Source organism: Pararge aegeria, chromosome 9 (assembly GCF_905163445.1).
Source record: "Pararge aegeria chromosome 9, ilParAegt1.1, whole genome shotgun sequence".
Taxonomy (NCBI): Eukaryota; Metazoa; Arthropoda; class Insecta; order Lepidoptera; family Nymphalidae; genus Pararge; species Pararge aegeria.
Genome location: NC_053188.1, coordinates 3,684,078 through 3,697,752, shown reverse-complemented (window position 1 = coordinate 3,697,752; position 13,675 = coordinate 3,684,078). Strand labels below are relative to the sequence as shown.

General features: G+C 33.9%; 1 protein-coding gene across 1 annotated transcript in view; it reads right to left on the bottom strand.

Moving 5' to 3' along the window:
• The window catches only part of LOC120626441 (acid sphingomyelinase-like phosphodiesterase 3a), a 109,109-nt gene that overhangs the window by 41,179 nt on the left and 54,255 nt on the right, over positions 1-13,675 (bottom strand). Inside the window, exon 2 of the mRNA XM_039893968.1 lies at positions 12,651-12,754. Coding sequence (XP_039749902.1) covers positions 12,651-12,720 — 70 coding nt within the window. The 5' untranslated portion in view covers positions 12,721-12,754. The remainder of the gene's footprint in view (positions 1-12,650; positions 12,755-13,675) is intronic.

Genomic DNA, 13,675 nt, shown 5'->3' with positions numbered 1-13,675 from the left:
AGACATATAAGACAGGTCGAACATAACTACTATTATCACTTATAACATCAGGACTTTTGGAACAAGTTGTTTGTATAGAGCAACCTCTGCTACATAAACTGTCGGTATAAAGTTATGCTAGGGCTCCATATATGATACCTAAATAAACCAAAAGATGATATATACTTATCTGATGCAACATCAGGTACAACCATAGTACCAACAACTTTTAACAACTTATCTCAACACCATCACCAGTATATACGACTCTTGTTTTGCCACAACAATATTTCGTTAAGTATGTCGTTTCCATTATAAATCATCTATTCCCAATTTGTAACGTTCTATCCACAATACTTTACTTAATCTTCTATTCTCCATTCATTAATTTAAATCCGTCCTCACTTTTCTTTGCCGCCAATCTAACTTGTCAAACTCGCGTCTCCCCCCATAGATCCGATACTTTTATTTGACAGTCTACTAAAGTCCATTATTCTATTTTCAATACATTATCAATGAGTTTACAAACTATGATTTATTGATATATTTAATATAATCATCGGGTTTATCATAGATAAAGTGCTGTAATTCCCTATTTCCTAACACACGCCACTGCACTCTACTTCTTACGCTGAGTTGTTTTCCATCAAGACACATATATCGCGATAATATTGTAACCTTTTCCAAAATCACCTTTTCACAACTTAACGATCGTCTTAGCGACAGAATATACAAAGTGAGATTATTAAAAATACATCGGCATAGAAGCTACATTAAATTACGCTAATAATAAGGGAAATAAGGAAAATGTGAGCGAAAACTGATTTTATTTGTGAAAAGGTTTTTCGAGTCGTGCTAAAATATTAAATAAACAACCATCTGAGTTAATCACATACTGCTGTCAGTACGGCAAGAATTGTAAATTTTTTTTTTATTTAGTTTGCATAGCTTAGACCCGCTTGCGTGGTGCGGTTATTTTAATTAACCCAGGTTTTATTTTTTAATGTTAAACCCACCGGCGGTGATTGGTGACTCAGGTTAAGTAATGACAAAAAATAATTATTATGAGAGAGTTTATGCGACGAGTTGATGACGCGATGACACCAAATTGAAGAATAGTTCTATTATAGGTAGGTGTAATTTATAATTTCTTCAATATTTATACTCCACACCAAACAGATCTTTGGATTTTTTGTGTAGTGTTTGTGTTTACTAGTAGGTATTATTTATTTATTTATTAAAGCCCAAACAGTTTACTTAAAATGAGTACTAAGAAAATAACACATACACCAATTAAGTACGTACCCGCTGAAAATCATACGAATACATTAAATTTGACAGCAAGCTAACCTAACCTAACTTTTAAATAAATCTTTTATAAAAAGTACTCTTTCTACTAATAACAATATTAAGATAATATTTCCTTGTGATTAAATTCTTATTTTATACACTTGTATATTTATTTAAATGCGGAAACTCTATAATAAATAAATTTTCTTGCTCCTGTTGCGACTTTATTCCCAGTCTGCAATCTACTTTATGATGTATACACGTGATATCACCTAAGAGCTCGTAACGTTTCCCTTTACAGTTCATTACATTTTACGCATTTTTATAAAGAGGCGAAACTCATTTGCAGCTAAAGTTGATAGCATATTACCACGCGCGCCGCACGCATTTTCTGTAGGCAATTGGATTTTGTAATACGAATACCAAACCTACATATTATATATATTCAAATAAAAATAAAACTTACTTTATACTCTGTAAACTGTTAGTTGTCGGTCGGACATTTATTTAGGATTTTTTTTTCACGCTTTATATAATTATAATATAATGATTTGTAGAAGCTTATTGCTTTCTATAAATTATTTTTCTAAAACAGGGACCTTAATTTCTGAGTAATTCTTCCGTTACTTCACCATCAGCTCTTTCATTGTGAAGAGCATAGATTGCTAACCAGCCATAAACTAAGAATCTCATAACCGATGGGCATTACTCATGAGCACCTGAGTCTCTGAGAGATCCTGAGAGCGCTGTGCGTCTAAGCTACGGATCTCATTCCACCAGTGCCGGTCTTATAGAGACTGTATTGTATATGCATTTCAAAAATTTGTAAATTTGATAGTTCTTCTAAGTGTATCCAAAAATACAACAAAAATTGTAATATATAATCTTATTTATGTGTAAAACCAACTGATTTTTTATATCTGTACGACAATATTCATTTTTTTTTTAAGTTGAATATTAATAATATAGAAGTGACTATTGACTAAGTTTTTATGAAAGTTTCAGAAATTTTCAAGTAAATATTAAAGGCGAAACGACGCAAAAACATCTGCTTATTTTTCAACGCTCCGCATCTAGCTACCATTATCACCACATACCTAAAATAGTATAATGTAAGGGGGTAATATACCGAGCTCGTAATACGTTTTATCACGGCGGGCGCAGTTCATTACGTTTAATACTGCTTTATAAAGGAAGGTGAGGTGCTCTACTGTATGGAAACACAGCAAAAACTGTGATACCACTACAAAAAGCTGGTACTACTTAATATTAAATAACCTTGCTTTCGTGTTCTTCTTTTTCTGTGAACACGAAAGCGGAGTCAGATTCTGCCCGTGACATCCAACTTGATATTTCGTACCTACGCAGTCCCGTCGTAGCCACGATAGTTTAAACTGGGTTGAAATATCGACAAATCCCAAAATATTATCGTGGTAATTGGTATGTACCCGTTGAACTATATTTAAGAAATACAATACAGTACATACAAATAGCATACGCGGCCGTAACCTATATTTAAGAAATATTGATTAACCACGAAAATTTTAGTTTAAAATCTTTACTGTATTGTATATATTTGCCCACAATGTCTATACTTAAAATGCTTACTACTTTATATTAAATAACGAAGTTCTTTGCAGCAAAAAAGGAAGATTTGTTGTACTGCAACACGGAGCTTAGGAGGTGACATGTTAACCACACCGGCGCAACTTATGTTTTAATTATTTTATGTCATTTTGTTTTTTTATAAGTATAAGTAAAAAAAAGCAGGATTTACTCTTTTGTTTCTGTATGTTGCTGTAAAAATGATTGTGGTGAGTAAAAACTAATATTATCAAAATAATTTAATAATGTTTCGAACAGTCTTAGCTCTGCATCATACGCGGTTAAAAAGATACGTAGTATGACAGATGTAGAAACTGCCAGGCTTGTGTATTTTAGTTACTTTTACAGCATTATGGCCTACGGCATATTATTATTCGGTAATGCTGCTGATATTGATTCTGTTTTTGTACTGCAGAAGAGGGTTGTTCGAGCAATGTATAAAATGGGCCCAAGAGAGTCTTTAAGAGATAAATTTGAAGCAGCTAAAATTATATAATGAATAATCAATACATATTTGAAAATTTAAAATATGTACATAAAAAAATAACAAATATTAAAAAGAAAGTGGACTGTAACAATATTAATATGAGAAGTAAAAACTTAAACTTAAACTTGTAGTGCAGTTTACTAGGCTGCATACAATTAGTAATTCATTTAAGGTTCTCTTATTATAACAAATTACTAGATGAAATCCTTGAGATGTCTCTCAATAAGTTCAAAGTTTACATAAAACGTAAGCTTATAGAAAAATCCTATTATAATATTAAGGATTACATGTCTGATAAAAAAGCTTGGGTAAGAATTGCTCTAACTTCATAGCTCAACATTAACTAGACTGTGAGATGGTGATAACAAAAAAAACCTGGCTAAGTTTGTTGTGGGCTCTTTCACCAGGGCACGTTTGGAACCCTCCTAGCTTTAGTTTTAAGTTAACGAATGCAGTTATCACCATCACAAACATTAGTGTAACATGTTAAATGTATGAACGCTTCATAAGTGCCTGTACTACAAGAACAAAACATTTTCGAAAATTTAAATAACATAATTTGTCCTAAAAAATTGGCACTTGTCTGTTTTAAATTGATCCTATCTAATAAACCTATCGTTCCACAACAATCTTATGGATATATGCAATTCAAGCGAAGCTATAAATCCATCGATACATTGATTTATTCATCATGCCGTAAAAGCAGAAAGCTAACACGTAGTGCTGGCCGCAAGGCCTTATTTATTCAGGCAATGCTACTCGGTATTGGTAAAAGAGTGCTATACTGCCAAACGTTTCAACTCACTCAAAGCCTAGTATGGCTTAATATGGAAGTTTTATTTTGAAGTTATTCTTATTATGGCGCTTTAGGAAAAATTACGAAGGAAATTTTTACGATGCGCGCACACCGTCACAAAAAACCAACAGCCTGAAGTTAGCCATAAGTCAACATTTTAGTTATTAAAAAAAAAAGGTTTGACATTGTTCACTTTCAACTGTCAAAGTCTGCGGCCTCATTAAGTGATTTAATTGATTCAATTGTTCAACAAATTTTAATGTTGAGTGAAACTTGGATATCCGAGAATGAGATAATGCGTTATAAAAAACTATCAATGTATTAAATACCTTTTTTATATTATTAGTTTCGTTTTTTCTACAAACGTAGGCAAAAAATAAAATTTTTGAAAAGATTTTTTTCTTGTTACGTCAAAGAAGTAAAATTTCTAACGCGTGTACATAAGTACACACACGTTTAGCCCTTGTCTGCAATCACACCTGTTAAGTGACCATGTAGTCTAAGATGTCAACAGGCCAACCTGTTAGGGGTATAGACGTTGTATTAAACCCATACAACTCATCGGTTTCCACTTTGCTCCAATGCAGGTTGGTGAGTTTTAACGACTTTTATCCTCAGTGATAATAACAAGAACCTCAACTGCGTCGAGGCACTAGGGTTATTACCGCTAATTTTGCAACTCCAGTCCGGTACTAAAAATTCTTTAACAGAATAAAACAATACCTTACATTTTAAGGTATTATCGGGATTCGAACCCAAGTTGTCGTGTGCTAACCTCTAGACCGACGTAGTTGCAAAGCACATCTGTACTTGGAAACTGATAACATGGCACTCGATGCGGGGCTGGTAGAGATTTGACATCATATGTTATAATATTAATGTTCCTTCGACATATACGTCAAACGATAGGTAGGCAATATAACATTGAAGTTCTCTATGAAATAATAATCTTAAGATGCCAGTACCCGTAGTACGAAATAATACACGTCAGAGCGTCACGTCAATGCTTTGAAATAAAGCACGTGTGCCTTAATTCTAATATATAAAAATAAAGTACATGTACAAGATGAAAGATATATTTGTTTGTTTATTTGTGGTGAATAACCTTTGAAACTTTTGAACTGGTTTTGATAATTCTTTCTCTATTAGAAAGCTTTATCAAGAGTCATAAGGCTGTAGATAATTGCGGTAATGGTACGATTTCAGCATGAAATAATGGTATTTGTGAACCAAGATTGTTGTAAAAATATGTTCTCGATCTCTTTTATTCGCGTGCACTGCCTAAATGGTAGACTACTACACGACACTACTAAAGTCATACTTTTGAATATCATTATTTTGAATTTTTTACTAAATTATTATTAAATCTCTCCTATCTCTTATTTTATGTCGAAAAATAATTTAAAATTAAAATGTAATTTTCAATCGACATTTTTAGTCATAAGAATCCTTACAAACATTGGCGTGCATTGCATATATGCAAATAAGCAGTGCATACCCTACCTACGGGTCTTAAAGAGCCTTCAGATATAGGACCATTTAAGTTTTATAATTAAAAAAAACTCTAAGTAAAAAATATATGAAAGCGCCATCTAGTAATGAGCGGCCAAACTTCTAGGTCAATTGTCACTAGACAGGCGACAGCGCAACCAGCGCGCGCGAGGCGCATAGCGTACAAAATAAAATCTGCTACTTCGTATTTTAATTTTTAACCGTAAACGCTAAACATTTACCTTTTAAAACACGTTAAAATACCTATATTATTATTTAAATCTCATGTTATCGATTGCAGGGTAAATCAATTATTATGAATCACTCGACATATGACGCCCTCTACTGTTGCATAGAAATATCAAATAAAATAAGCAAGCCCAAAGAAAGAATAGTTCTGCTAGATGTGTGCGTGCAAGTTAGTAGTGTGTGTCGTGTAATGTTATAATCGTGCGCTTGTACTTACAAGATTAGCATCGGCCTTGTGTGAACAGTTTCATTCATAAATTCTTTAAGTATGTGTGTCTATAAGCACTGCTGACGGAAAAGGATAATCAATTACGTGTTTAGTTTTTTTTATGAATAAAATGATTTGCTTGGTTTGTTATTGTTGTTAAAGGTGTTGGTCTATTCTATTTTTAGAATTAAAAACATCATTCACAAATGTAAGTACCTTTTAGTGTCTTTTAAGAAAATTAAGGAACTAATATTATCGAATTAGTCTTTCGTTTTGAAAATAATCTATGAACGCTGTCTAAATTTTGAAAAATGAATAATTTAGGTTTTCCAGGAGTCATTGGAAAGTGAGAGCGTTTACAATAAATATGGTTTCTATTTATTGTTTACATATCAAAATAAAATAGCGTTCGTACCCATACTTACAAAAAATTAAAGACTATTTTGACTAATTTCGATTGCAATATTATCATTAGCATATTCAATCGCCATTATTGTTTACCTTCGAACAATGCTGTATGGCGTTGGTTATAAATAAACGGTTCAAGTGCATAAATTCAGTAACTTATAAAAGTTTGAGTAGTGATAGTTTAATGTGTTAAGGTTAATATATAGTTTATTCATTCATTTTATAATGAAAGCATATTCGTGCGGTCTTTGTTTGGGTTCAGTGTGCCTGGAAAAAGTACTTAGAGAAAACTTTTATTTTTATCCCTATATCGTAAAATTAGAAATCATTCATCATCATTAGGAAAGAGTGTATCAATGTTACAAATATCCCAAAAAAAGGTGATAAAGTAACACGTATGTTTAATAATAAATATTACGAAAACTTTTCTTGGCTAAGCGGCTTTGTACATACCAATCGATTATTTTGCTTTCCTTTTGTTTTATTGTCCAATATACGTAAAATGTGGAATGATAAAGGATATTGCGATCTTAATAATTTTCATAAAGACGCCAAAAACATGATATGTTGGAAAAATATTATCATCAGTGTGCTTAGAAAATGCTGCCGAATGGTGTGTCATAATTTTGTGACGTAAATCAGGGTATTTACTTTTATTCAATAAGCAGTAGATAGACGATAGTATTAAATCAATCAAACATATAACTTTCGTAAAGTAATTTGATTATAAACCGACATACCTATCTAAAATCTAAATTTTAATTTTACTGTGCTGAACACCTTGTGCATACCCTGGATCCAAGGGCTATGCACACCACTGCTTACAAAAGTAATAAAGTAAATACAGTTTATAATCAAGACAGTCTTTTTTTTTATAAACCTTGATATTCAAGTAATGTAAGCGTCGCATAGTCTTGGAGGAGATGAAAAATTTAAATTATGGGTGGGTTTACTTGTCATGAGTAAAGTAGCCGCGTACGTAACGTACCGTTATATTGACAAGTAACGGACCGTTATATTTTAATAACGCAAATGAAACCGCGAAGAACAGCTAGTAATTAATTAAAAAGACACAGAAAAACCCCACGAACAGTACAGGTCTTAAAATTCACAATAAATTTGCAAAACAGCTATAACAGAGTTGTCGATATCAGCCTTGTAAACAGACTTACTTTAGTAACCTTATATGTCAAGACATAGTTACATTTTCGACTATCGAGACACTGTAGAGTCAGAGTACAAAGGCCTTTATGCTGCTTACTGTTAAGCTTAAATTCTTTCGCACTTCTTTAGCGGAACCTACGTTATTTTTTTTGAAGTTATACTTCTTTTGGCGCGTTAGGGAAATATTATGAGAGACGGTGTGCGCACCGTCACGAAAAACCGACACCCTGAAGTTAGCTATAGTCAACAATTTTGTTTTTCAATACAAGGTTTGACACTGTACACTTTGAATTGTCAAAGTCTGCGGGCTCTTTCCGGTGATTTAATTGATTCAATTGTACAAACAAAAATCTCAAATTTTAATGATGAAACTTGGTTTTCTAGATAATGCGTTATAATAAATCTTTCAATGTATTAAATACCTTTTTCTATTGTTAGAGTAGTTTTTTCTACAAACGCAGAATAAGGCGAAAGATAACATTTTTGAAAAGATTTTTATATTGTTTCGCCAAAGAAGTATAACTTCTAACGCGTGTACATAAGTACACACACTTTTTTTTGTATATACTAATATGTAGAAAACCATCAGATCATCAGTAGCAGAGTAAAACTTCACAGATCATGTACGGTACGCGTTCTACAAAGTGCATTCGATTAACCTTCCTATAATAACACCAGCAACAACACTCTATAGACCCGAAGACCACAACGCTACTTGGCGGCATACCTCCCGTACTTTCCCGTATGAGCTCTATCACGAATAACTCTACAACCTCTAATGTGGTAGTCTGTGGGTCTTCGGTCGTGGCTAGTTACCACTCTACTAACAAGAATAAATTTTATGCGAATGACCCCACATTCTATCACTGGTAATATATATATATATATTTTATCTTAATGTTTATTTTACCAGACGAGCTCTATCACAATCTCTACTGCTAAGTTTATTAACGAGCAATCCAACAAAACACGTCTTAAATTCAACGAAAATTAAGTCTATTTTACAGTGACATTGGATTAAATGGAGAATCTGATACGACTATACGATTGCGAGAGTTCAAATTTCACACTAAGGGCACTGAACTACGTGTTTGCCTATAAGGCTGTGATCGATAACTCGATGGCCATTGTTGGATTTATTGTGGATTTCCAAGGGAAATTCTGTTCATACTAACTCGCTATGTTTGCTCTGCCGGCTTGTGCAGCGGAGCCTGTTTCCGCACCGTGCTTTCATTACACATATACTCGTAGTTCTCTCGACAGACTTCTAGTAGATACCGTTTCCACTTCATTACTTCATTACTTTTTACTATTAATTCACAGATTATTACCGTTAAAATTATTACCGAATTTATTTTTAAAAGTTCATTAAGTTTTTTTAGTAATAGTTGACTGACCAAGCAGTTGGCCCACTTGTAGCGAGTGTAAAACTATTCCTATAAACAGAACAACACGTCGCAGGGCATCATGCAAGGAATACGTCGCTCAAAATGCCGCCTTGTTTTCCATCAACCCAAGGCGTTAGGAGTCGGAGAAATGTAATCACACCAGCAAGCCTTTAGACGGAAAAAAGCATGGCGGTACTACTTCCTACGTACTGTCACAAAAATCTCTGCAATTAACATGGTCTGGTCATGGTCAGTCTGATGAGTCTTCGGCCGTGGCTAGTTTCCACTTTACACCTTACAAGGATTTTTTAAATCTTAATATCAAAACTATCTTATTGTTAACTTATTTTAAATATATGATTCCATCTTTTCATTAATTGAAGTTTGATAAATCTCTTTGGTAAAAATAGAATAAAAAATTCGTAAGGTAAAACATTATATAGAGTAAATACCCATGTACCTACAAATATATTTAAATGTACGTGCCAGCTAATATTTCATGTCACACACTCAGAACCAAAAAATAATTTAGTCAAATGTATTCAATTTGGTACAATCCTCATAATCTCATGCTGCAGGGAATATATTACACAAATGAACATTTTGAACTGGGAGGTGGTGGCAAAATTTTGTTAAAGATTATATTTTTACAAGTTTAATAAAATGAAAATAGTATTAATCCAGGTCAACTAAAATAAACACTAGAGTAGTAATTCTAATTTTGAGTTTTTTTTTACTCGCTAATCTATGACATTTGAAAAAAAAAAATTTTCATTGGACAGCCTTCTTCAGGAAGGGTATTTGCCATCAGGTTCCGACCCTTAAAAGTCAAGTAAGTGGAATGGCAGTGTAACGGTCTTAAAATGAAAGCTAGTATGGGACAAATTTCCTTATCAGTCGTGATAACGAATTCTCGGGTAGGTATAAGGTAGGAGCATACTTACCACTGGACCAACGAGGCATTTATTGAATAATTTCAAAACTTCAAGATAAAGATTTCATTAGCTGGGTGAAGTTAGTGGTTTAATGAAAATCGTCCTAAAACATACCACCAGCTCTTAAACCAGTACAGAAATAAACAATTTGTAAAGAGCAAAAAGTTTGCCGAAGCTAAAACAACAAATCATTCGCATTTGCATATTATGGAAAACCATCCGTTACTTCACTTGAATATAAAACGTACTATTTTTATGGGATTAACGAAAACAATTATTGTCATAATACTTTATTTTCCGTTATAAAATACGCTTTAATCCAGTCCAATTTGGGAGAACGTGATTGGTAATTGGGAGCGTTTCTCGTTGTTTTAGCATTTTTTGTTGATTAAATGTTCCGTCCAGGTGTGAGTAACATTTACCCTGTCACTAAGCGTAAATCTTGCAATCGTGTTCTTTATTATGTGCGACAGTATTGCCACGGGTGGATGAGTGACAGCATATCACCCGCACCCGCTATCATTAAAATCTTACTTAGGACAATACTTACATTTGGCGCTGAGAGTTAGATGGTAAGTGAAAAATACGAAAAAAGTATGCTTTCTTTTAAAATAAGAATGTTGAGACGAGTTTGTTTGAATTATTTATTGTACACACGAAAACAAAATACAAAAAGAAAAAGAAAAGATATAACATAGAATTTAAAAAAAACTAGTTTAGGCGTGCAAACGCGGTCTTACCGCTAATGCGTTTTCTCCCAGATAACCTTTGGTGACATGAATTCCTAAGATACGGGTTGGTGCGGCAATAAAAATTTAGGCCCTTAATACAAAAAAAAACCATATATACTATATGGTGATCAATTCTAATAATAAATATAATAACAATAACTACGTAGTACAAAACAAAGTAGCTTCCCGTTGTCTTGCCCTATAAGTGCGTATATCTTAAAAACAACGCAACGTATTTATATTATTTATAATAAAAGCATAATAAATGACATGATAAATCGAATTTGGATTCAGGTGATTTATTATGTCGATTCCTTTAATCCTATATTATAACCAGGGTCTCATGCTGCAATTAGAAGTTGGCTATAAGAACGCTTTTAAATGGGTTAGACATTTTTTTTTTTAGTTAGACTAGCGCTTGACCACAATCACACCTGACGGAAAGTGTAGATTTGGCCTAAGATGGGACTCGCTTGCCTAGTGATAATAGCAAAATCGTATTATAATATTAAGGACTACGTTAACAAAATAAATGCTTGGGTGTAAATTATTGCTCTAATCTATGTGAGATGGTGAGAACAAAAAAAAAATAACCGGCTAAGTTCATTGTGGGCTTCTTATTAGACCAGAGCGCGTTTGGAACCCTCGTAGCTTTAGTTTAAAATTGAATTAAGTTATCGCCATCAAATCGCTTCTATATCATATAATACATGCAATGTACGTATCAAAAGTGCCATCTATGTGCCTATTTGAATAAAGAAATATTTGACTTTGACTTTGACTATAAGATGCCTATTCACTCTTGTTTTAAAGATACCCAGATTGTAAGAATTAGGAAACACAGAACTCGGAAGGGTGTTCCAAACCCCAGCCATGCGGGCAGGTCAGGCGCACAATTCCGCAGAACCGTGGCTGGAATTCCATCAGGGCCGCTCGCCTTGTTCACATCTAGAGAAGATCATCATCGAAGCGTTATGAGAACTTGCCTTTACATAAGTCTTGTTCCTTTAAATTTAATTAAATAGGGAAATTATCTCATTTATAATATTAGTAAGAATACGCTCTCACGTAAGCTATCAACATTCCACGTGTGGCCACACACAACGCTGCGGCGCAGTATAGCTCAGATTTCCCCGGAGGCCCGCAAAACCAGATTACTCACTAAAATACTGTTGTTCTTGTCTTCCAAGAATTGCGTTTGTTAAAACAGAATTATGCTGTTAACAACGTGCGATCTTTTTATCTAAGGTTTTATGTATTTTGTATTTCTTGGACCCTAACTTTATAACAAGTTACATCATACTGTTTCACTGCACCCTCTGAATAGTAACACACACACACACACACACACACACACACACACACACACAAACACACACACACACACACACACACCCACACAGGCACCACAGATTTTTGGCTTCTCTTCACCGTCCTCAGCCCAGTGAACTCGCAGGGCGCTGTATATTCACTGTGTCTAGTCCGTCGACAGACTGCACGTGTAAAATGATTGACGTGTAGTTCCATAACTTATATGCATTAATGTAATAGACACTGGCACAATGGTAGTACTGAGTTCCTATAAGCGGAGGTCTCGGATTCTATCACCGACAGGGATGATTTTATGATGACTACTTTCATCTTATTTTTAAAATGCTTATAAATCTAATTAACTTACTAGCATATGGTAATAAAACTAAAGAGGCTATCGATGGCTTATTCTTAACAATGGCGTGTTCCTAAAGGCACAGAGCATGGCAGCGCAAAAAAGTCTTGGCTTGTGTTGAAAAACTTATCAATAATTTATTGTAAAGTCAAAACCTCCTAACCTAACATAATAGTTTAAAGACCACATAACAGTGTAGGGAGATTTTTAAGTGAAGTAAAACTAAGTATTCCGCTAGAAGGATAAAACTCACCTATTTTTGAGTGTGCGAGCTTGAGTGACATGACACAGGCAAGTGTCACGGTCAGGGTAGCGATCCTCATCGTGACATAGGCTTACGTCATTTTCAGGGAATAACTGCAACAAGGAATAAAATAAATTAACTTTATATCTTCGGTTTTGTATGTTATTATTAATTTTTTTTTTTCAAGAGGCATCTCGGTTTTCTTTAGGATTCCGAGCCTTACATTGGAGAACAAATAAATGATCAATGTAGGATCACTTCATTGCCCGTCTGTCCGTCAACCCATCCGTATGCCACCAACGGTATTTTATTCACGGACTATAAAGTCGGCTTAAAATGGCAGTCATTAAAATCAACTAAATGAACCGCCAACTAGCACTTACTACGTCATAAGTATATACTGTTACAGGAATGGACTACTGTTGGGACTATATCAGGGATTGTATCTCAAATGCAACAGTAATGATACAAATAGCTATCTTTAAACCACAGACAAAACCTGGCAATAAATATTCGCAGTGAGTCATCAGCAGTGGCGCTCACTCCGTACATATACAAAAGCACTGCCTACCCAAAAATTTTTATATAACTCTCTCATGAGAATTCATGCCGTATGAAATGGAAATATTCTCCTCATGCTTTCTTTTTTTTTGGAGCTTTCTGCTTTCTGCTGGTTGCTAAACCCTGTGCTCGACACAGGTCATCTGAAAAATTATTTAAATAAGAATGATTATAGCATTTGTTAATATTCTAATCAGTAGGTATAATAAAATACCTGGCATATATATTTTACTAGCTGTTGCCCGCGACTTCGTCTGCAATTGTTTTTGTTTTTCGAAGGAAATGTAGCATTCGATTTATTTGTAATTCTACGCACTTTATGTATTTAGGACAGCTAAGCCTTAAATGACGGGTTGGCTGCCGTCCGCTGAGGAAATGTATCCTCTATCTCCAATCATATTCATCAGATCTACACGAAATTTGGGCAAAATTAAACAGACATTATAATCTCTAAAGTACAAACGTAATTATTT